Here is a 25,599-nt window from a genome sequence, read left to right on the forward strand (position 1 = left end):
AACCAAAGTCCTAACTACACAGTGAATGTATACATGCACAGGTAGGCCTACAGGAATGTGTATACAGGTGTGTATTATAACCATCAGTAGCAGGATTTATCAAATGTAATGTATTACAATAGAGAAACGGAGCACTGTGTTAATTATGAATGGATATTAAGACAGCCAATGACTGGAGAGAATGTCTTCTATTATTATGAAGGCATTTCTCTCACTTCCTGTAAGTATTAACGTGAACTTGACGTCAGACAACAATAAGAGTAGGGGTGCATTCATGGGAGAGTCAGTTTTGACCGGCAGCCGAGCAGGTCGCGTCTCCACTCTGCCCCTGAGCAACTTTGACAGAAGGGAAAGTTTCTCTATCAGGATTTTTAACCTTCCGCTGCAGCCCGCCATGGAAGTTTTACTGGACACTTGTGGACGACAGAACGTCAAATCTCTGCTTTTACTAACGTTATGCCTCTTTTTATGGAAGGCAGCAGGTCAGTATGACACCGGCGTAACATAAAGCCTCACAGTCTGGTTAATGAGATAATATTTATCAACGTACCAGTCACATGAGAGTGTCGGCAGGAATAGCCATGGCTGCATTTTCTGTCAGCTCCACCAAAGAAGAACTGTCACTGACTGTAATGTCAGCTGTTCTATAAAAGTACTTTACAATCATTTTAAATTGCAATAGTTTATTTGATATGTAAGGAAAAATAATCCCTCTATAGGCTATATTGTTTGTGTGTGTGTGTGTGTGTGTGTTGATTTTTCTAAAGCCAAAGAAACTAAATATATTTGCATTTTCACAAAAATAGGAATATTTTTGTAAGATGATCTGTCAAGAGAAAAGAGCCATTAAGTGCTCTATGATATTAGAATATTATTGAATTACACATAAGACAAGGTTGTAGACTGCAGTTGACTATCACAGACACACCGCCCAAATAATTTTGGACTGCTGTTGTGATTTTACATAAGAGAAGCTAAAAAATAGAGGGAAATGAAGATCATTGTAAGATTGCAGAGTCATATCCTCACATCCCTTGTTTCATTTCTAGAAATGACAGTATATTAAGTCTGTAGCTTTATTAATGTGCTTATTACTCATGGTCTGTCATCTGCCTTTGAAGTTTAAAGTTTTTTTGGCATGTCCAATTTTGAAACAAAAAAGATGTGTTGTTGATGTTGCCTCTTTGTCTCTTTTTATTCTCCCAGCCGACTGTCCTAGACCGGAGGGAGGGGATAATACTGTCTTAACAGATGAAGCTCTTCTAATGAATTCTTTTGAGGAAGGTATAGAAATCACTTTAGAGTGTGCTAACGGATATGAAAAAGAAAGTGGCTCTGGGAGTATGAGCTGCATTAGTGGACATTGGTCTGAACCAGATCTCACCTGCAAAAGTGAGTTGTTTTCTTTTACTGTAATTATAACTCTACTTACACATACACCAAACTCTGCCTCCCAGTGTGCTTTAGCAATGAGCTTTTTGCTGCAGTTTGATGGATAAACTGCTGGCATGAAGTTCAGAAACTTGGGTGAGCCGTGTTCTGTTTTTTGTTTTCATATTACAGAGAAGGACTGTGGTCTACCTAAGGCTCAGCCGCATATGAGCTTTGATACCAGCGGGGGTACCCTGTTTGGTGCTGTAATAAGAGTAATTTGTGATGAAGGGTGAGTGTAAATGTAAAATCTTCCCATTTCATTGCTCTCTGGTTGAATTACATCTGAAAAAAGTTATGTCAGGGAGGGGCTCAGAAAATAGTCGTGCACAGTTACATACAAAGTATTTCTTGTTCTGTACTGCCAAAAGTTGTCTACCAGACAGTGCTTTTACTGACCAGTAGATTTAGCTGACTTAAGTCTGTATAAGATGGATTTGCTAATGGAAAAGTAGTCTGGAAAGACAAAGAGAGTCATTGCCAGAAGGTATTTAATGGTTTTACTGATTAGAAATGTGACTTTCCTTTTGTCAACATTTGAGTTGTTGTTTGACAGTTCTTGACTAAACTCTGTAAGAATTTAGTTTCAATGTTACCATTCCATTGCATCATAATGCCATTCATTATGGCCATTCAGTACTAATTCCTCCTTAAATAAACTGTCCTGCTTTATTTTACTCTTTTCAACAGTTACCAGATTAGTGGACCAAGCTACAAACAGTGCTTTGCCGGGGGGTGGACTGGAAAACCCAAGTGTGAAAGTAAATGTTTCTCATTTTGTATTTCTTGAAGCCACAACCAGAAACAATGAAACACTATTGTTTGGTGTATTCTTACAAAAAAAGCTCATTTTTAAATACGATCTGTGTACACTCTTCCTGCAGATCATTTTAATACACAGTTTATGCAGCACTGTGGTTTTTCCGTTTTTTCTTTTTCTTTTGTTTTGTTCTTCTCCCTCAATCAGCGAGAAACATACACTTATATGGCAATAATGTAGATTATTTGTTTTTCCTCATAAGTATTTTATAGTGTATGAAAATAACAGTTTTTCTGATTCCCCAGTCATAACATGTGAGAAACCTGGTAATGTGACCAATGGCGCACACTTATGGGAAGCTGAACGTGACCCAAAATATCAAGAGATCATACAGTATGTCTGCAATGATGGATACACCCTCATTGGGAGTGACCGTATAATGTGCAGCGAAACTGGTGAATATGATCCTCAGCCTCCTGAATGCAAAGGTAAGCCCACTGCATCCATGTGGTTGACTTGTTACTCTACAGCTTACTGGTTACACTGATGAGAGGCAGGCTGAGTTGGAGAAAACTTAATGCTGATCAAATATTGTTATTCTGGCACCATACAGGTGATTTTGCTTGTTTTAACCCTTTACTTAACTCTTTACACTACTGTTTTCCAAAGCAGACAAAAAATGTAGATTGATTTCAAGTCCTTCAGGCAACCAGAGGTTTTCAACTCATTTCACTGTGAAAATCATCTTGCAGGCATGAACTTGAGAAGTAAACCATCACATTGAACATTTGTCACCTTTACATCATTGTTTGGTAATTTATGTATGTTATCATTTCATGATAATTCAGTTGTAAGCATAGCAACTTTCCAGGGTGGTGCATTCAAGGACATTTTGAGATATAATTTAAGAGCCAAGTGGTGAAAATTGTTGTATTCATCAGCTACAGTAAAGATACTCTGTATTTGGCCATTTCTTCAATGAAAACCATTGCTGACCAGCAATTGACTCTCAAGTTGTAGATGTCAGAGCCTTGGAAATGTCCCGATGAGGAAAGTTTTCATAAATTATTGAATTACCTATCTGGAGCAAATTTCAAGGCTCTGCAAGTTGATTTTCATACTGTAGTGAAATTAATTCAAAACAATGGCTGCTTAGAAGGTCATGAATCCATCTGGAAATGTCTGGTAAGCTTTGGGCTGAAACTTGCAAAACCACAGGCATGGTCTTTTAATTATTTCCTAATCTGATCACTAGCGAGTTTGCAGTATGCTTTCAAGCATCCAAGATGAAGTGTTTATCTGTAATTAACTGAATTTAATTAATACCATGCACATGGGTGTTGCCTTGGTGTCACTGAGGACACTCAGAATTGAACACACAGTTGGCATGTTTGAACATCATCACTTATCCCCGCTTTACAACATTTCTCTGTGCTCACTCCAAGTCATTCTGTTTACTAACTCCCACACTCATACTCACCATACTGAACAAATTACCTGTGTATTGACTTAAGAGCAGCCTAACACAACACTGAGTGTAGTTTCCTGTAAGAGAATGGTTAAGTAAATGGATGACTTTGCCCATTTGATTTCCACTGCTGACATAACATTCAGTACATCAAGAAGCATTTATAGTTGCAGCACAAATTGCATGTTAAAAGAATTCTACGTGCATGCTCCACCACCAGTCTCATAAAACACAGATGAACAATATTAACAATATATTTATCTTAATCCCAGAAAACGTATTCATCAGTGTGACAACAGAAGATAGGATTACCACACACGTGGTAACACCAACTCCTACACCTCCAACACAAGGTATAAGTATTTTACAAACAGAAATCAAGAAATCCTTCAATTTTTTAAATAATTTAATAATTTTACATTGAAGAATTAAGAGATAATTTATATACCAACCTCCCTCACTACATGGAATCCAGTATATTAAGAAGACTTCTCTTTAAAGGTGCAAAAATATTATGACAACCGTGGTTATTTTTCATGTTACAGAAGCATCCACTACCACAGAGGCACCTCACAGAGATAAAACTATCGCAGCCAGTACTGTCTCACCTTCAGCACGAGGTACAGAAAAATGTCTCAAAACAACCAATCAGCATGCAATTAATTTGAAAACTGTCTAGGCACTTTTAGCACTTGGAATGGGTTATGTGGATGCTGTATGCATCTCAGAATTCCTGTCCAAACTGGAGAGAGAAATTGCGAGTCATTCTGATTACTCTGTTCAAAGGTGGCAAAGACATTATGACAGCTGAGGATAAATCTACCAAAACCAGCATAACATCATCAACACCTTCAACATTTCCAGGTATGGAGAGATTTCATGAAAGCAGTCTTGAGTTTCCAGCTGGGAGATGTATGATGACAAGCTTTATTAACAGACTTCTGTATCATGGATTTTTACTATACATTTCATAGGCAGATGATCCCCTAGATACCCTCAGAGGACTCAGATTTTTGGTTGGAGGAAAAGCATAAGATCTTCTCATCAATGACTAAGACCTCCAATGAAATTCAGTTGCTAGTCACAGTAGATTTAATGGAGGCCTTCAAAACTGGTCATCATGAGAAAGAAACAGGATGCATATTTGTCAGCTATAGTGTTTACATGTGCTCATATAGCTAATTGAACTGGATTTATTCTTATGTATTTTTCTGGGATACTTTAACCAACAAACTTAACTTACAATCATTTTTGCAAAGGGGATATGTGGAGAATATAATGGCTGTTTTAATTTACTGACTTAAGAGAAATGTCATTTAATATTCTTAAATGTGTCTCATTCCCTGTTCCGGTTAATTTATTAATATATTGGTGTGTTGCCCCCCCCCCCCCCCCCCCTAATATTATTATGTAACATCTTATAACATATAGTGGCTTTAAATAACAAAACATCCCATTAGGAATACACTTATGGGAACTGTCTGACAAATGGCATTAGGTAAAGGAAATGCTCAGACTGTAAAAGACCTTCTTGTATGTGTTGATAATGTTTTACTGATGTAGTTTGAATTAGTCCTGTTGTCTATAGTAGTTTAACTAGTTTGCATACTTATGAAGCTGTTTTATACCTGACAGATCTTGAAAAGCATGATACAGCTGTAGATGCCAACAAGAACACTGGTGAGTTATTGAGCCCCAGTCCCAGCACGATATTTACATGGTTGATGATTTATGTTTCATTTTCTGCATTAAACCTTGCATGTGTCTTTCAGATTATGCACCTGTTATAATCAGTGTGATAGCTGTTGTAACAGGTAATGTACAGTTTTCTTTTTGGAATTCACACTTTCACCAAATATTGCAGTTGGCATACAAAATAACATTAATCTGTTTGAAATTTTCTTTACAGTTGTAACCATATTCGTGTTCGTTATTCATAAATTTTTCCTGAGGAGAAAAGGGTGAGATTCAATATTCTACTCTAACTTCTTTATGCATGGCTCATACTTGATTATGCTTTTCATCCTCTTGTTGCCTTTTATCTCTATCCTTCTTAACTTTTGAGACTTTACATACTATTTTTACACTCAGAACGTGAATGCACACATATACAGTATATAGGTACTGTTGAGGAAGCCTTTCAGGCAACCTCCCCGAGTTGGTTGATGCGAGAAGAACGAAACCACAGTCGAGTAATGTCTTTGTATCAGCTGAATTTATTTATCGAAGATCTTCGGAGAACACTTCACAGAAAAACCTGCATTTGGCAAAGCGCCCTGTGTTCTGAGCTTTTGTCTACGTGCCAGAGCATTTTATACCTTGTTTTGGGTGTATCTATTGTTTGGACCCCAATTGGCTCTTTGTCTATCATTTCTTAGAAAAGGAGCTGTCTTCCTCCTTCATTTTTTGATCTAGGTCTCTATATGCTCTTAATCCACATATCTAACCACATACTTTGTGTCTGCAGACACAATACTCAGAAAACAGTGAACTTTTAACTTCCACTTATTGTTGGATTAACTCATCCTGTTGACAGTGACAGTGGCAAGCAAAGGACATGACCTTTCGATATCACTTCTCAATTGAACAAGGCATATAAAACATACTTGGTTAACATAAGTTTAAATCAGCATTGGGATTAATATGACAATGTGTGTTTCCCATTACCTCTCACAGTACAAATTAGCACGTACAGTAGCATAGAGCATGCATAGCACAACATGTTGTAACTTTTGGCAGCTAATTCTGCAGCATTTTCAGTTTCTCTGCTGCTTTTTTGTTTTTCTAACTGTTTACGGAAATCTGTCCTTGTCTCTGGACTTGTGTCACGGTATTAGGGAAGTCAACAGGAAACAGAAAAAAATCCATTTGGGCTTGAATGAATCATGTTGTCTTGCATGATCAACTGCAATACATGTACAAGAATTTGTCATAGTCACAAACATGTAGAAATAGGCTGATGTACAGTGTTTTGCAATTTTATGTGACAGCTTTCAGGTGCTCAAAGCTCAAAACCGCGAAAAACAACTTCAAATCCTTTTTACGAAACTGACTTTTAATTTTAACTTTAAACTTGTCTTAAACATAAATCTTTCATCATCTATATAAACATATACAAGTTTACAAAGCTTACTTAACAAATAATCATTATTGTACTAACATTGCAGAATGCTTATTAAGAATGCAACAAAACACCAAATTGCAATGTGGTGAACTAATGCAATTTTAACATAAAAATAACAAAATTCAACAATTCTGATACAAATTCCTCATTTGATGACACCATAGCTCATATGACACCGGAGAAGACCTGAAGCCGGAGTTATTACAGTTCCAAAATCCTTAGCTTGCCTGCCTCAATAAGGTATCTGTCAATTCCTGTGTATTTACCATAAAACCACCAAAAATACCTTTAATAATATATTGAAGCATGTTTTACCTGTTCAGTTTACTTCTCAGAGCTAACACACAGTATTAAAGTGGGAACATTACACATTACAAGTGACGTGTGCCACCATTCATGTTTTTTTTTGGTTTTTCATATCACTATGTGAATGGAGTGTGGCTTTAACATATTTCTCTTCATCTCTTATCAACACTAGCTGTACAGTTGGAAACTCGCCTATCTAATAAAGAGCATCTGTGACCCAGGACGGACATGCCAACAAACTGTAGCAGTGCCTCTCTGGGTGGATGAAAAAAAGAAGAGAAGTCACTTAAATATTATTGCGCTTCATATAGCAAAAAAAAAAAAATTTAAATGGTCAATTGTCATAATGAATATCCACTGTTGAAAAGCACTTTTTGTTATGATATTTTTACTGCCGCATTATTTTAAACAAATAATTGTAAATATTTAATACCACTGATGTATTTCTATTTTGTACATTATTTATTATAAAAACTGGAATAAACAGTTTTATATTGCCTCCATGTGTTATGAAGTATTCCAAAATTATCTTAAACATTTTAGTTCAAAGATTCTGAGAAATTCTACTCGTTGATAATGTGCTGTTTTGTTAGGACAGAACCATGAAAAAGGTGATTCAAGAGACTTACAATGTGGTTAATTCAGTTTGCAGACTGCAATGGCGACTGATAAAGATACAATCAACTGCATTCTTCACCTCCTGACTTTCTTTTCGTCGTTGTTTATTGTTCTGAGGCCTTTGAGTAAGCAAAATAATGGGAAACCTTTCATGAGAAAAGAATGCAGTAGATAACCTACCATCAACAAACCATGTCACTAAAGGAAGAACATTTTTTAAGTTTGAATGTGGTAATGAATGGGCTCATTGAGCCAGTGGAGCAGAAACCATTTATTTGATATGTCAAAGGGCTGATTTTATTAATGCAGCCATGGCTGAACAGAACTGTTCTATATCTATACTATAATGATACATTAATTACTAGATCTAAAAGAAGCATAAGATTTTACCAACAAAATGTCAAATCAAAATCATTTTTTGTGTTGTATTACACTGCACAACACAGATGAAAGAGGAAAAGCCTCTATTCAGAAACTTGTAGAAAAAGCACATGTTGAAACATTGTTCACATCTCACAAAGTAGTAGTTTTTGTTCCTCGGAGGAGAAACTCAAGGAATACATTCACAGTTGTGACAGCAGGGAAGGACCAAGCCATTATCCTAACAGGGGTGTGGAGCAGCACAGACTCAGCAAGCCCCATAATAAAATGTGGTTACGCTGATTCATTGCACCCTGGTCTGCTGTCATGTCAGAGGCTTGAACTGTGCCTTTTGGGGATCAAAAGAGAAGGGTTCTAGTCTCTACTTCAACAGAACTTATAGACTACAAACTATAATAAACTACAGGACTTTATGTGGTTGGATTGAAAATGCCTTGATTAAATTGTGAAATCTTTTGGAAGAGGAAAACATGGGTTATAAGCAGGATATGCACTCGTCATCAAAGCTATTCATCTTAGTTATCCAGTCAGTTAGCAGAGAAGAGGGTGTTGTGATTTTTTCTAGAGAAACCTCGACAACAGTGATGGCATTTGTTGAATTCCTCAACCTCCAGTTCCTCCCAGAAAAGAAAAAAAAGAAGCTTTTATGGTGTTCCTCACTGTTTTCACATTAGTGAGACATCACTTAGTCTGTGGGGTTCTTTTGTAAAGGATAAGCCTGATGATATTCTGTGTATTTTTTAATGTCAACAAATCTCATGTAAAGACCAAAACCAACAATGATCTGATCCTACAAACATGTAGCATTCGTAGTGTGAAAAATCAGCAGCTGAAAATACTCCCCAACAAAAACAAAATTTACTCCTGTTTGAGTAACATATCCTTAAAAACTACAGTAACAAGTTTTTTAGGCAAGACACAGGCTGGTGAAGTCCAAAAATATAGAGAGATAGACAGACTAACACATTGTTGGTTTTAGGCTTCCTATGAGATTTGTTGACAATAACAAAAAACATAGAACATTGCCAGCTGGATCAATCATGTGACCTTCTGGTTACAGGACAGTCTTTCTCAGTAATTAGTCACCATACAGTTGTCACAATGGACTTCCTTTTTTCACACACACACCAGACTCTGACTCATTGAATCAGCTTTACAACCAGAGTCGCGTTGTACGATACGGACCGACTTTTTTGTCAGTTTACACTAAAATTCATTTTACGTCCTTAAGCAGTTCTGTTCAAGAGGTTTAAACACAGATTAAACATACAGTCACACCTATGACACTTCACAAAACACATCAAACTATCATGACAATACATATCACATCATATCCTCTGGATTCAGATCTCAGTTAGCAGCACACTGATCTTGGTTTAGCAACAGGATAGACTGTTGTATAAAATAATTCTTCTAAATCACCTATTAGAGGGCAGAAGTTGGTATTTGCCATTTAAAACATAAGAGGAGTCAGAAGAGGTCTGAGCATGCTCTTATTGTGAGCTACTTGAAAGGAGTGTGCCACAGATTGGTCAATAATCTTCACACAAATTCTTAAAAAATCCCCGGTCAGATTTGACAGCTGCATGGGATGTGAAATGACCTTAGTGATAGCAGGAAACTGGGATGCTGGGAGTCGTCCCTGTTTCAGCTTGTTTTCCATTCTCTGGGATCACCAGCATTCATGCCTCTTCCTTTTCCAAACACTGTTTTTCCACGGTTGTGTGCAGCACCACACCCGTTCTTACGAATTTTGTATCATTCCTGTCAGATAACCTCAAAAAACTTCTCCTAAACATCATGTTTCCAGGAACTGCTCAAAGCGTTGTAGAATTTTCTTTTTATGTTATCTTTCAGTTCAAAATTGAATTATGAAAATCACCATAACTGGAGTTAAACATTTTCCACATGACAACAGCAATACATTAATCAACACCTGCTGGGCCTCCATAAGTCCAAATCCTGTTTGTGAAGGAAGGACAGGAACTCCGTGGAAACATATCTGTTCTTCCTCTTTGTCTCTTTATACTAATCTGGGGATTCAATCTGTGCTTAGATGACACATTTTCAAAGATGATGAAGACATTAATGTTAAACTTTTGAGAGGTTAACAAGACTTATGTAACATGTGATACTTTTATGCTGTAAGTGATGTGCTGTATAAATAGTCAATGAAATCACCATGAAGTGGCTGTAACAACATATCAAGATAGAGGTGTTTTTTTGTCGTTGGTTTTTTTGTTCATATACAAATGAACCCCATCATATAAAGCCTGTATAAAAACGTCTATTCAAAGAATTGTAACCCTTCCCATTAAGCATTTGTACACACAAATACACATTAATTAAATGTACAGTAATACAGTAAAACTACTATACTAATACTGTTGGAGAAATCTTGTGCTTGATCAATATCTGCCTAATAACACTTTGATGCAGAATAGAGATGAAAGAACTCCACAGGCTCCAAGTGATTCTTACTTGAATATATGAAGTTTATTGAAAACAAATATCTTACGTCAGGGAAGCCTTTGGCACAATGTAAACATGGATACAGTCTCACCAACAAATTAAAGGATTAAAGGAAATAGTCAGTTCATATAGTACAGGACAGGTCATGTAACCTGAGAGGAGGGAACAATCTGGCACACAGGATCAGAGCGACCTCTAATTGTAAATAACGAAGATAGCTTTGTTACTCATCCAAGGTTACCACCTTATCTCATATGCTGGCACCCAGAGCATAAAACATCTTTTGTGAGAGACCATGAATGTCAGAGAGACATTAAATCATTATGGTAGGACATTTATTAGAACATTCTTTTATGAACATATATCCATATAATGAAGATCATTTCTTTCACAAATACTATACTAAGATATTGCTGCATGAACACTAGATGAAGCTACAAGTGAGCTGGAGAATTTATCTGACAAAAATGAGCGGAACCGCAGCACGCAGGCCCAGATAATCAAAATATTTTAATCATTAAAATAACACACACACGAAAAAATGTGCACAACATTTTAATTAATGCTTGATTCTCCTCTTAGGTGTGTTTCAAGCTTGCCTGTGAGCATAATACACTCCCTATAAATTATTTTGGTGTGTCTTTTTCATGGATTGTCTTCAGTAATGGCCAAAAACACATAAATAATTGAGCAATGTAAATACTGAGACACTCTACTCCCTATAGAAGCGTTTGCCAGTAACAGATACAAACTTAATTTGAACAGAGTTTCGAAGGAACTAAAGTTGTTTACGTGACGCCCACATGAGCTATGTGTCTTAGCATGTCTTGTTGCTCTATCGTGAGTTTAAAGATCATTGAAAGACAAACAAAACTTCAGGCACTCACTTGTGGAACAGGAACAAAAAACACTAGGATTAAGTTAAAAAGCCTTTATTCAAAACAGGGTACGGAAGGTTATATACCCTGAAGACCTTTGAAGTCAAAAATGGTCAGTTTTAATTGTAGCCATGTTTTGAATAAAGGCTTTTTAACTTAATCCTAGCGTTTTTGTTCCTGCTCCACACATGAATGCCTGAAGTTTTGCTTTTCCTTCCATGTGATGACCCTTTTCTTCAAGAGCGCCAAGTTTTTCTTGAGTTTTATACGATAAAGACAGTCCTCGATCACACCGCTACCTCTTTTTTCACAAGTTTGAAGGTCATATACTATATATACACTCATACTTATTGGGAAGTTAACTTGAAGTGACACTGAGTTGGATAAATTGAAAATTAATCTGTCGTTCTCTTTTAGGAAGTTTTAAGTTAAATACAGTGTGTAGCTGGCTCCCATTAAATTAATTCACATTACAATCCCATGATCTTTTTACTGTGTTAGGGCACGTAGAGTGGGAAATCTACCCGTCAAGCCCTGCGTGAGACAATCCAGTTCATCCTGTTCCAGACACATGGCCAAGCACACATCTCACCACAGAGGAGGTGATGCAATTTTACATGAGGTAAACAAACACACACACGTACGCAGATAGTATAAGTAATGTTTTTGTAGTACTGCAGAGTCAGCTAGGTAGCCTGAGTGGGAACAATACTGGGGCAAACATAGCTTTGTTTGTGATTCCTGTGTCTTTACTGAATCACTTATATGCCTACACATAATGTGCTAAGTGTGGTGAGATTGGTTATGGGACAACAGACTTGGCTGTGGGAAAAAAAGAATGAAAAAGGGAATAAACACTTGTTGGTAACAGACTTGACACTCCTCTTTGACTCCTCTCGAACTTCTCCTTCTCGTCAGTGGGGCGGATGGAGATCTTTAAGCTTAAGACAAACAAGACATAAATGGTTCCCACTGAGGCCTCTTCATTAGACCAGAAACAGATGTGTGAATACCTTACCGTTAGCGTAGCAGTGATCTCACAGTAAATGTTTACATGCTCTTAATAGCACTGCTCTAAATGTAAGCCCATTAAACAATATGGACTGTTGGTTTTACTTGAGTAGCTTACTCTCATTTTTACTTTTATAATGCGGGCTTTTATATCACACAACTGATACTGACATGTATGATCTAAACAAAATGATTATATCAGCAACATTAGCAAGATTTCACTTTTGACTGTATAGAGTGGTTCTAATTTTCATTAACCTAACCATAGCTGTCGGTTCAGAGCTAGCCTTTGTAACTTTGTTTAACAATGGCCACTTGTTCACACAGAATAATGACAAATGTAACAGTAACACAAGTAGAGAAGGGTTAAAAAGTCAACCAACTGACCAATTAAGATCTGCTATACAGCAGTACTTATCTCAAACTTGTTGACATTAGCCACCATAAGTTAATGGTTACATCAGACCGAGGCTGCGGCAACAAAACCCAGAGTACATCGAATGGAGCAAGGGTGCATTTTAATGCTTTACCTTTTGATTTGTAGGAGAATTGAATGTGCTATATTTTCTCTCAAAAGTATCAAAAGTATCCTGTTTCTATTCCTACAGTACTTCTAAATCATCACGTATACAATGATCAAACTATCAGCCCTCCTCCCACATCTGCTGAGGTTAAGTGGAAAGTCTGAATCTAACGTTGTGGAAACCAGATACCAGTCACACATACCACATCATAGAGAACCAGCCATGCCAAGTCAGAGCAGTGCTGGGTGGAATTAGAAATTGATGATTTTATGTCACGCTCAATTTAGGCACTCCCTATGACTCACTCTCACTGACGTGGAAGATCATGTAAGTGTTTTACGAATGGTTATGTTCCTCTTTGCTGTTGATATGGCAACACACCCTACTATAAATATATATTCTTAACAGTTCACCAGTTTGGCTGCTTGCAGACACCAGTGATAAAAATAAGGTCATGAGATTTCTCTCCATTTCAAGGCTAGCCATTCAGTATTTTAAGCTTTTACAATTTATAAGCTTTGACTTAGCAAGCTGTTTGAGAAGGTCAGCAGGCAGTGTAGAGTCATTAGAAAGCCGTGGTGGATGACACTACTTAGCATCTAACCTTGTTTTGGGCACTGTTGCTCTCTTGTAAGAAAAACAATATATAAGAGGAGGATTTGAGAAGCTATAAGGAGACTGGTGAGAAAGTGGTTCAAGAGTGTCAAATGAGGTTTAAAGTGTGACTGCCCATCTGTAAGTCATTGCTCTAACAGTAGAAAGGCAAACTCAAAATAACTGAAATAGAAGCAGAGCATGACTCGGCTGGTGCAGTGACTATCACTGCTCGTTTTATTAGGTCATTTCTACATATTTCTATGATTAAAGAGAATTAGTCTCCATAAAAACATAAAACAAATGAAGGCTGGCATTGGCGTTGATTGTAGGTGGTTTGTTCACACAATGCAAACACACTTAAATATGGATGGACTTACAATAGATGTATTATATTTTATTCATTTATTTATTACAAACAAAGCACATTTCAATCAGTGCAATAATTTCCTTTACTGCGAGGGTATACAAAAGCAGACTGCATTAATACTGCATGGCCAGGTGCACGTACCTAAGCAGACAGACGCAGAATTAAACAGAATAGCTTAGAGGGAAAACCCAAACAAAACAAAACTAGGACAGTAACAACAAATAATTATAGCAAACTCTAGTTAGTCACACTGGAATCTGTCTTTATTTAACTCCAACCTATATCCAGCTTACACAATTTTGAAAAGGATATTAAATGGATGAATAACATGCAGCATGAAAAATGGTTTTAAAATCAGAGCGATATCCATATGACGGTGAAGTTTAGTCTCATTCTAGAGTCACAATTCTAAACACTAAAATGAATCTTTATGTATTAGAACTAGACTACAAAGATTCATAATCACTTCTCCTATTAACCTCCAGTTAACCTTGACAGTGAGGGTTAATCATTCATGAATTTTAATTAAGAATTTTCACTCAGTTATCCAAAAGACAGCTGTGTTAATGTGAATGTCAACCATACAACACGTGAAGGGTAACAAGGTTGACACTTATAGGCTTGATGTTTTAGGCTAATATCGGGCCTTATTCTCTGTCCTTTCTCCATGTGATGTAGCATGAGAGCATCAGGCAGCCGTGTATTAAAGGATTACATGCTATAATTAAATTTAATTTAAAGCTCAAAAACTCAAAAGCATTGCTTTTTGAACTCTGGTGTGGGAGAAGTGACAGGTTATAATTAGAAATTGTTCAGACAACTTACTTGATGTGAGACTTCTGACTCTTAAAAATTGACTGAGGTGGCATGGTTAATAACTAAAGGGTGCAAAAACATCATCATTAATCATTAATATATTAATCACAAAGAACCTATTTGTTACGTGTGAATAAAACTTTCCAGTAACATTGTTAGGACTGAAATGGTTTCATATGAATTAAGCTTAACAAACAAAACACTGCTCAACCTCAAGTGAAACACTTTATTCATAGATATTACATCATATAGCCATGAACAATGTATGTTAATTTAACTGTAATCTCACATTTTGCACTATTTCTATATTTAAGTCTATGAAAAAAACTTGCATAACTTTGACAGCTACACTGGGCTGATACCATAACCTCTGGACTGCTGAAGTATTTAACTAAATAATCTCCTTATCATCTGTTGCTGAAAGAAAAGTAAAGGAAAATATTATCGTAGCTGGAATTTGCATCAACATGAACAGCAAAAGAAAAAAAAACAAGTCTTAAAAAAGCAAACATCAGAACAAAGAAATCAATTCCATGGAATAAAGATCTGTTTTGTTCCAGAGCTTTGTTGGCCATGTACCTGATAAGGGACATCCAGTAAGGCCTTTGCTGCTGCAAGGTTTCCAAATAACTTGGCAGCCTTGGGTGATGGTATGTATAGTAGCACAATACTGCCATCTTCTGGTAGGAGGAAGTGCATCATGAAGCTGCTGACAAAATCTTTTGTTGATAGTCCCTCCACATTGTAACCGATTTCAAATGGTGCTAGACATGATGGAAACTCTGAACACCAGAGGAAAACGGTCAGCCTTGGTTAGAGGGGGGGGGGGGGGGGGGTTAGGAGGCTGGACTCATCCGAGACTTTTCCTTTTTTCACTGGAACGTATGCTGTGTAGCCATATTGCCGTCATCAGTGTATATCTTGTTTTTTAATCTACCTAAATTGATTCATTTGACTGAAGGTATCATAAATATGGCAAATTGAAGTAAACAACGCCACCAAACTGCAGTTGTAAACCTTTGACCGCAGTCATCATCCCTGAAGTCTGTTCCTGCTCAAGAACACCGATTTCAAATGGTGCTAGATAGGATTTTATACTCTAAAACACCATCTGAAACCAGTTCCCTGGGGAGGATGCGTTTATGAAAATCCTCGGTCTGAAACTATGCCCCAATCTGCAGTAAAAAAAAAATTCTTGTCATCCCTTTCGGAAAGTACCTTTTATTGTTGATTTGCATGTTAGTGTCACAGTTTACTGAGACTCAATAAACTGTGACATTATGAAAATAGGCAGTGAAATTAATTAACATGTGGAATGCATTTTCCCAACTTAATTATTCTTAATGCAATTATTAAAAGTGGCCAATCAGTAGGTACATTTGATTGTTTAAAGGAATATAATTAATACAGTTTTAATTTAGTGTTTGGCAGTTGCGTCTTTTGCTTTGTAATGATGGACAACTTTTAGAGGACGCAGGCTGTAGTCCTTATAGATCCATTATCTGCAAGAATCCTATTTAAATGAAAACAAAAAAAGACTGCCATGAGAAAAAAAAAGGATGGTAATAGCATGTAGCCCTGGATAAAAAAAAAGTTCTAATCCCAATAAAACAGGAAAATACTATGTGGCTACTTATTTTGTGTAAATATTTTTGCTCTGAATGAACTTAGAGAGGAAAATTAATTCCAACTCTTTGAAGTGCAGATCTGTTCATCTCATGCCCGTTTCACAGAGAAAAGTCTGATTTCTGACCTCTGCAGTTTGTTTGGATCGCTGCCTTCCAGTTAGGCCTGGTGTTGAAATTACATAAAAGAATGTTTGATAACCATCATTTCAACTTTTGCTTATTTAACTGGAAACAGTAAACATACCTGTTTTATCGTACATGCTGTGAAGAGAAATCTTTGCGCAAACTAAATTCGACTGAATACAAAAACTGATACGTGCAACAAACGTAGCATATGTTAGCCTATAGATTGATAAGTTTGAGATATTTTCCAAGGCCCATGTGTTAGTTATTACGCTCTTAAAACCTGGAGTTATAGCTCTTTCCAAAGTGGGAGAGACAGACAGAGAAATGACCAGAAACTTAGAAAGTTGCACATGCAGACTCTTTGCTGGCACGGAGAGCAAAGAGAAGAACCACTGAGTCATGGCCAGCAACTCTAAGAATGACACATCTCATCTCTTTGCATTAGAAGTGCATCAAGTGGCCAAAACTCGGACACAGCAGCAGACTGGCACCAGAGATGAACCCCAACAAAAACTGTCGATGAATCATACTGTGGAAAAATAGATCTCCGCAGCTCCCTGTAGACTTCTTTGCAATGCACAATAGGATACTGTGTCGTCTCTTGGGTCTGCCTCAGGCATCCAGTCCTGCTCCCGGTCCAAATGGGTTTGACTGTGGTGCAAGATAGAAAAAACAGGTCCTGGAATAGGTGAGGATACATTACTATGAACCCATGTTGTCCATCCTTATGCGGCATGCAGTACAGTGCTTTCTGTCACTATTACCGTGTCTGTTTTCTGTTGAAATGAAAGCAGAATACTGAGACAATTAATATGGAAAAACTCACTGGATTCTATTTGTAGGTCTTGCATTAAAAGGCTGCCATTATCCTGCTTTGTCAGTGTCTCAGACGTTGTTGTCCTGTTGATGCGAAAAGGTGACGTAGCAACTAATCCAAAACCTTCATGTGTATTTCGGGGACAATTTCCCTGTCTGTCACTCCCTAATCCTCTTCACTGCTAGTTTAGTTTCTTGGCTTCAACAGCAGCTGTACTGTTTGCGTATATTTTGATATTGAAATGTAGTCTTAAAACGGTGGCCATTATTGTTGCACAGACGTGGACTTCGACCGGCAACAAAAGCTTAAAATATTCACTTGCAGTATTTACATGAATACCGTGTCAGCTTCGAGAGTAACTCAGGCAGACAGTGTAGTCTGAAGGCCACAACACAGCTTTCATCTGTCTTTTCCTTGTTTTGCTATTCTGACTCCTCCCATGTAACACTGCTATGAGAATACTATGTGAACTCTGTATCTACCTCTCTTTTGCTCTCCTGCTCTTCTTACTATGAGCTCTTTTTGCTGTCTATTGTGTGCAGTGGCTGCTTTCGGCATCGGAGCACTTTTTTCTGCCCAGTCACCTGACCATCTATTGCTTGTTAAAGGCGCATCAGCCCCTTTAAAAACCAAAACAAAAGTGAATTACGCAACTACTGGTTTATTTTAAAGCCTTTCTCTTTCAAACTGTTTGCATTGTCTGACAACAAATTGCAGACAGGGCACAGATGCTACAAAAAAAAAAAAAAAACGTTAAGGGAAAGTCACCAACATTAACAATGATTCACTCTAAAACAAATTAAATGATTAAATCTTTCTGATTTAGGAGAATGCTAATATAATATATCCCTTTGGTTTACAAAAAGAGATCAATTCCTCCCACTATGCATCAGGCAACGCAGACTATTAGCGGCTAAATTGTGTCACAGGGAGAGCCACTGGGTTGGGTCACATTAGAGCAGGTGACGTAAAATGAACCCTGAATGCTTGTATGTGTGTGACATTGTGTGTGCGTGTGTGTAACAGTGGGAGGGGGGGGGAGGGAGGGTGGGGTTGTGTGCATGTGTGCACGTGTAAACAGGGTAGGTGCTTAATCCTCTTACAGATTAGAGGTCCTAATTTATCAGGAGTGAGAGGGGCAAACTCATCGAGGTAATGTGTTTTTAAACCACCTCTAAACATTTATGCAATCATGGAAAAATACTGAATATCTTGACTCAAAATTCTCAGTATATTGTTTACATTATATATAATCGTATAATATGTAACTATATATATAAACAATATGCTGGGATAGACTGTATGTAAATATATATATGGGTGCCTCCATAACTTTCCTGTCTCTCAACAGTTGAAGTTATTATTAATATATTTTCATCAATTCAATGGAATTACAAAGGAGTCACATGATACTAGAGTAGACCAATCAAAGCTATTGCGTAGACTTTGTAAAAAATGTCTTAATAGGAGCGATTGTATTTGGATAGTGTAATAAGTTGGATCTCCTTCTACATTGCGCCACCATCTAAACAACAAATTGCGAAACGTTTGGGGACACGAGAGCCTCAACAGGCTCAGATGAGCCCGATATTTTGTTTGTTCTATCTACTGCACGATGGGTGAAAATAGATGGGAAGGCCACAGACGGAAGAGCTGATTTACACTTTGTCACACTCTTCTGGCTCCCACTCTGCCTGTTGGGAAATATCAGATGTCTTGCTCAAAGCAGAAGTGACTTTATGAGTTGAATAAGTAGAGATAAAAAAGAATACATAAAGATTTGAAATGCGTCTGACGGGGTGTCTTCATAAAAGCAAATCAAGTTTCAAGAAAGACAGATTAAACCTGGCTGGTATCCCTATTTGATTAGCCTTAATTTAGTGACAAAAACACTAAAGCAACAACAAGCTATCTCACTATTTCACTCTCCTACGCACTTCTGCATATATCTTTAAGAACTGTTTACGAAAGTACGCACGTACCTCTGCAAAGAGAAAAAATCAAGGCCGTCATTACTGACAGTTACAAGAGGTTGCTTCTGGGAGTCAGAACAGTAGCTTACAGTAGAGCGTTTTTATGTCCCCTTTGCAGCATGTTAGGTGTCTAGCTGCTAATGATACCTGCAAATGAATGCTGCCTTACACTTGTCTATTAATACATCATCATCTAGCGAGGCCAGCAGTGCTCCGAGTTTAATTTTAGCACTGTCATCTCTCGGCTCTGTGCCACCTCCTATTCTATAATCTCTGTGTAGGAGGGATCTGTTTTAAAAGGCAGTGGGTCGCTCACCGTTTTTTTTTTTCTGAAGGTTTATGTGGGCTACAGGTGATGCTGGCCCCCCTGCTGTAAACACATCCATCAGTAGATTCACATAGCCTCTCCTCTGGAGTCTTTTTACAGTGCCTGTTTGCTGCATCTCATTTTGGCCTGGCAACATCTGCTGAATTGCATTTGCTCCAGCTGAAAAAGCAGAGATTGTTTTGTTTTTTTTAGTACTCAGTAACGGCATCATTGTGAAATTTATCAGAGAAATTGAATAAAACTAGGTGAATGCTAGCGCTTCGTATTTAGCCCGCTTGTACTGGGCTCCTCTGTTTGTTTGACTTGAGAGGCAGTGCCCCTCCCCGAAAGAATAGCAAAATAACTATTGAGGTCACGTTTCCTTGTCTGTGAAAGTGGGTCATTTGTTGTACCGGTCAGCTTCGGAAGACGTGGTAAACATTATGACTGCAAAGGACATGATATTCACAATCCGTAAAAACATTTGATGAGCTTTGGCAGCCCTAACCGTCTGACATAAAGTATATTATTGGTGTATATTTGCATAATACTGCAAATAAACACGAGGGATGTTCTGCTGTAAGGCCAGCCCTGACACTCTTTCTATGATCAGGTTGTGCTTCCTCCTGTGACCTTTACCTGTTTGTTTCGAAACGACTACAATCACATTCCCTCGGGAGTCAAGTTTCTATTCAGTACACATAATTAAAGTTCTAAAGCTCCCCTTCCCTCCCCTCCCTCTCTCTCTGTCTCTCTCTCTTTCCATTTCCTTGCCAGTAGTTTAGCAACTCGTGAGGCCTTCTGCTGATTCACCCATTGACCAAACAAATCCACCTGACAGGAAGGAGTTCGGTACTGCCTGTGCGGCTCATTTTCACCTCACGAGCTCTGAGAGGTGAGGACGCACTTCATCTCCTGTCCCTCTGACAGGTGAGCAACAGGAGGCACCACACCCTCTTTTACTTGAGTCATTGGGAACGTACGAGAGGCCTGTGGTCTCAGTGTCAACAACAACGGTGTCATCGCATGAGGTGCGTCAGTAAGCTGTTGTTCTCTGGCAGGTGTGCATTACAAGCTCTAGTACATGGAGACAAATGTGTTAAATGGCTCTCTAATGGCCCAGTTTTAAGAAATACAAAACAACAACTCCGACTAAACACATTATTTTTGTTTATGGCATCAACACTTAATGGATCGAGATAAAAATTGTTTCAATAAGATCAAAAGTAAAAACCTGTGAGTGTTCAGGGGAGATGGGGGACACCTGTATGTCAACATCCCTTTACAGCAGATGATACAGCCCAAGAATTATACTCAATAGCACCCCCTGTGTTTGGGAAATGTAGCTTGTTTTCATCATATCAAGTGCGCACTAAGAAGCCAGATTACTATTAAGGACATCCTGGGATCTCTGTGACGCAGCAAATGTTGTTTGACACCTGAAACACAACACAAGCTGCGTCACCATTGTGTTACTCGCTTAAAGCTGAAGTTTTTATTTCCTTAGAAATTACGCAAACAATAGAGCAGCCATATATGTCTAGCGTGGGCATGTTTAAAAGTTCCTTTATCTGTTTTATATAAAAAAGTGACAGTTAATTCTCATAACTTTTGAAAAAAGACCACGGGGCCACGAGGTGTTAAATGATCGTGCCAATATGAACTGCGTAACATCGTCCTCTCCCACAACAGGATTACGCACTATTCATCTCTTGCGCAGCATCCTATTCGGAGCTCTTCCTTCACACGCCATCCCCGCCGATTCCACGCTTTGTTTACATCTCCGTTTTATCATTAAAAAAGGACACAAGTCAAGTTTCTGACCGAGCACAACTACGCTGTCATGCCGTCGCAGCATGTTTCCACCATCGCAGCGGAAATTCCCACTGGATTGTGGCTTGTCGGTGCTTCTCGCTGACGCAGTTTAATTTACCTGTTGTCATGTCGATGATGAAACACTCGTGATTTTAAAAAGTGTTTATGACCCTTTTCCTCAACGAGCCCCCGCTTGATTATTTGACTGCGTATACAGGGCTTTTATTTTCTTTCTTTCTTATGTTTTTACACTTTTACAACATCGCCTCTTTGCTTTTAGTATTACCTTTTCACCCAGCACTGGAGTGGTTATGAATTACATAGTGGTATTCTCTACGTAACATACGCAGCAAAATGTCACTCTCGACCCATAATAACATAAATAACTTACGTGTTTATCCCAAGCCTGTTTTCCTCCAGTGCAGCAGGAGTCTCATCTGTTCTCCGGCCGGTGCCGCTCAGACATGGTTCTCTGTGAATGGTCAGTCCTCCAGATTCCCCTTTCAGTCCTATTGTTGCTATTATAAATCTCGGTGCGCACGTTTATCACAGTGTATCCCCCTAACGATTTTCCATAGCGCAACACGGGAACCCCGCCCCTGACACTCCCCCGGCTGCTGGTTGGCCGAGCGGCTGGAGAGTCTTCCCTCATAGTCAGAATCACATGTGGTTGACGCATGTTTACAAACATCGGTGAAATCACATGGTAATGGGCGCCGTTTTACCGTAAACTACCTCCCTTTGACGCAGCTTCCAGATGTCGTGCCGAGAGCTCATTATTCTTTTTTTTTTTAATAATGAAAAAAATTAAATAAACATTTCTGTTTACAAGGGCACAAACAATGTATACCACAGCATGTCAATGACCATCCATATAGGACACATAATACTATATGGAACTGCAGACTCACTGTGTAGGGTCCCAACACGGTTGGGGGGGGGGGGGGGGGGGGTTCATGATAAAGATATGGTCTGAAGATAAATCTCAGCTGTCGCCTGATCATCATCATCCATAATTTTAGCTTTTTTTTTTCTTGTGAAATTCTGGATAATTTGGCCTCTGCTGGTCTTTACAAATCCTTCAAATAAGACAAATCCGAGAGAGGAAAATCCCTCTTGGATTTGTCTGGACGCTCACCTTTTTAAATGGGTCACAAGCCAAATTGGTTGAGAACAGCTGTCCTTTCTAACAATTAATTGTGAGATTTCATGAATATAGGTTATAATAATTAAAGACATTTTTCCTACAAATACAAAAATCTGTTTTTGATACTTTAATACTGACCTCCTGTCATAATTGGGTGTCATAATATCCACGTTATATCCTAAGATAGGGACTTTTATGGCTTATTTGTCTTATTTGTCTTATATAATAAGTTAAAATGATTACTTATCTGTTGTAAGGGTACGTGTCAAATGTTGTGAGATCCAGCAATTTGTGGGGTGACAAGACAAAAAATAATGTAATACTGTTTTTCTTACAATAGATGGCGGTGTAACACTCTAAATAGGTTAGTGGCGGCTTTATGCTTTTTAAATGTACTTCGGGGTCACCATATTCCCGATATTGGATAGGCTATAATGTGTCTGAAGTGACATAGACGTCGCAATATACATGTTATGACTTAGTGGAGTGGGTCCCAACCTGGAGGGTCAGCACATCGATAGGCCAAAGGGTCCAAAGATAAATCTCAGCTGTTGCTAGATGATTATAAGAAGGAAGGAAATGCAGAAAAACAAAAGGTTAGGAACATCTGTCCTTTATAGCAATAAATTGTGGGATTTTATCAGATACCAGTCACAAATAATGAAAGAGGAATTTTGCTACAAAAAGTCATTTTTAATACTTTAATACTGTCCTGCCCTAGCCTGTGGTAATCTTTGGTAGTCATAATATCCACATTAAATTAGTTATATAAGATAGGGTCTTTTATGGCCTTATTTGTCTAGTATCTTTATTAAGTCAAAATGAGTCAAAACTATTTTTTTGTAAGGGTCCATGTCCGTGTGATCCAGCAATTTATGAGGTGACAAGACAAAAAAAAAATATTGCAATGCTGTTTTTCTTACAATAGATGGCAATGTAACACTCTAAATAAGTTAATGGTGGCTTAATGCTTTTCAAATAGGTGGAAGAAGTATTCAGATCCTTTACTTTCTTACCAATACAGCAATATAAAAATACCCCATTACAAGTAAAAGTCCTGCATGAAAAATCCTACTGAAGTAAAGTATCAGCAGCAAAATGTAGTTAAAGTATTGAAGTAAAAGTAGTGGTTTGGTCCCTCTGACTGATATATTATTATATATGACATCATTAGATTATTAATAGTGTGTAAGCGTCATGTCACTGTTGTAGCTGCTGGATGTGGGGCTAGTTTGAACTACTTTATATACAATTAGCTACTTTAGTCCAGTGGTACCCAACCTTGGAGCCAGACCCCTAACGGTTCGCCAGATAAATCTGAGGGGTCGTGAGATGATTAATGGGAAAGGAAAGAAGAAAAAACAAAGTTCTGATACACAATGTTGTGTAGGTTTTTGAAAATTTTCTCTAATCTTTTGGTGAAATATTGGCCCATTTGAACATTTATTGAAATGAAACCATGTGAGAAGTTTAGAGGGAAAAATCACTATTTGGTGGAGCTGTTAACAACTCATGGACATCTCAAATGTGACCCTGACTACGCACTGCTCTCTGTAAGACGTCTAAAACTAAAAAGGTTGGAAACCACTGGCTTCATCTTTAACAATGTGTTGTATTTTAAAAACTTGTTATGTTATCCATTGTGTCAAATCTTCATCTGAAAAGTAACTTAAGCTGTCAAATAAATGTAGTGGAGTGAAAGTATAAAGTAGCATAAAGTGGAAACACTAAAGTACAAGTACCTCAAAATTTTACTTAATACAGTACTTGAGTAAATGTACTTAATTACTTTCCACCACTGGGTATGATCACACTATATGGGTATGCTATATCCCCTCATAATACCTCATAATGTAGATTCTATATGATTTTTGCAGACTCAATGGTGAATCGTAAGTGACTTAAAAATACTGCCTTTTCCCTTTACAAGACCAAAACCACGACCAACCAGCTGTTTGATTAGAAGGCACAAACTGTCCTGCACAGGGCCCTCACCATATGCTGCCTGAAGTCAAAAAACCACTCAAAAACACTTCTGAGAATAAACAGACACCAATATAAGAAATAGGCTACTAAAAGTAGGCCTAATGGGCTGCATAATACTTTTAATACTCTGTTCTAAAACAATGTATGTTCTAATTTTGACTCTGATATTGGTCATAAAAGCCATAAAACCAGTATTACGTCATATGTACAAGCCCATTTACCTCACTGAGTGTTATTTACGGTAACTGATGTGACTCACGAACGCTCACGAATCCACTTCTCTGTTCCTTACGGTAATTGGTAACTTACGTCATGTAATCACGCTTTGGCAGGGTATCACCTGTCTGAGACCATGCAAAGTGAAAACAGAGTGTCCCCGACATAGTTAAACTTTCATCAAGTAAGTAATTGATCCGGTGCCTCGTGGATTGTGTAGTTAATAAAGCTTTAGATCAGGAAGTATTTTGGTTTGGTTGAAATAAACCGAACACTGAAATATTCACCTTTTCTGTAGGCACCAAGCCAACATCTGTTTTAAAAGTCGCCTAGCAACAGTGTTCATGCGACATAAAGCACTTTAAAGTAATAAAGCTAATTACTGTATGCTCGACTTAATGTTAAAAACAGAACAGCCATTGGGTTCAGTTTAAATGCAGTGTTCAGCACGGTCTCTCGGGGTCAAATCGGGAATATATCAGTCCCTGTTTTTTTTGATAATAGTCCCTGTTGTTATTCAACACCCTAAGGTGGAAATACGGTATTTATTTATTTACTATTTTTCAGGGAGGAAACTATTGTTTTGTTGTTTTTTTTAACTTTACTTGCGCTACAGTATTTGACAGCTGTGGGCTACTTGCTCTTATGCAGAGTAAGGTTTTACATACAAAATATATGACCATCTTAGTGGCCAAAATGAGCTCCACCTCAACCAGCTACAACACTAACACTAATGTATCAGTAATATTAAATTAATTAATTAATTAATATAGAGTCCTACCTGAAACTGGCCATTCTGTATAATGAGTGCTTTTACTTAAGACTTTAATA

General features: G+C 37.8%; 1 protein-coding gene and 1 long non-coding RNA gene across 4 annotated transcripts; one reads left to right on the plus strand and one right to left on the minus strand.

Moving 5' to 3' along the window:
• Nucleotides 1-255: 255 nt before the first annotated feature.
• im:7151449 (complement decay-accelerating factor) lies at nt 256-7,588 on the plus strand. 2 transcript variants are annotated; one of them, XM_042407597.1, is made up of 13 exons: nt 257-482; nt 1,207-1,392; nt 1,564-1,663; nt 2,122-2,192; nt 2,497-2,679; nt 3,932-4,012; nt 4,205-4,279; nt 4,446-4,523; nt 5,295-5,339; nt 5,432-5,473; nt 5,569-5,620; nt 6,948-7,023; nt 7,262-7,588. In XM_042407597.1, exons 1-12 carry the CDS (start codon nt 275-277, stop codon nt 7,003-7,005), a joined length of 1,179 nt encoding a protein of 392 aa, XP_042263531.1. In that variant the 5' UTR covers nt 257-274; the 3' UTR covers nt 7,006-7,023; nt 7,262-7,588. The 2 variants fall into 2 exon arrangements, with proteins under 2 accessions (XP_042263532.1, XP_042263531.1); XM_042407598.1 differs by lacking the exon at nt 6,948-7,023 and having other exon boundaries at nt 256-482.
• Nucleotides 7,589-13,854: 6,266 nt separating this feature from the next.
• LOC121892517 lies at nt 13,855-22,043 on the minus strand. Of its 2 annotated transcripts, XR_006094496.1 has the most exons (4): nt 21,811-22,043; nt 19,614-19,784; nt 17,098-17,158; nt 13,855-15,170 (listed from the first exon to the last, which is right to left on the minus strand). It is a non-coding gene; the product is annotated as an uncharacterized LOC121892517 (long non-coding RNA). The 2 variants fall into 2 exon arrangements; XR_006094502.1 differs by lacking the exon at nt 19,614-19,784.
• Between the last annotated feature and the right edge of the window lie 3,556 nt (nt 22,044-25,599).

Source organism: Thunnus maccoyii, chromosome 3 (assembly GCF_910596095.1).
Source record: "Thunnus maccoyii chromosome 3, fThuMac1.1, whole genome shotgun sequence".
Classification (NCBI taxonomy): domain Eukaryota; kingdom Metazoa; phylum Chordata; class Actinopteri; order Scombriformes; family Scombridae; genus Thunnus; species Thunnus maccoyii.

What these genes read in the sequence shown, in the direction of transcription:
- im:7151449 (XM_042407597.1), top strand. Translation starts at nt 275, where the DNA reads ATGGGAGAGTCAGTTTTGACCGGCAGCCGAGCAGGTCGCGTCTCCACT. An exon ending in TGGAAAACCCAAGTGTGAAA is followed by an intron (nt 2,193 to 2,496) that starts GTAAATGTTTCT and finishes CTGATTCCCCAG; the next exon opens with TCATAACATGTGAGAAACCT. An exon ending in TTTTTCCTGAGGAGAAAAGG is followed by an intron (nt 5,621 to 6,947) that starts GTGAGATTCAAT and finishes ATGACACCATAG; the next exon opens with CTCATATGACACCGGAGAAG.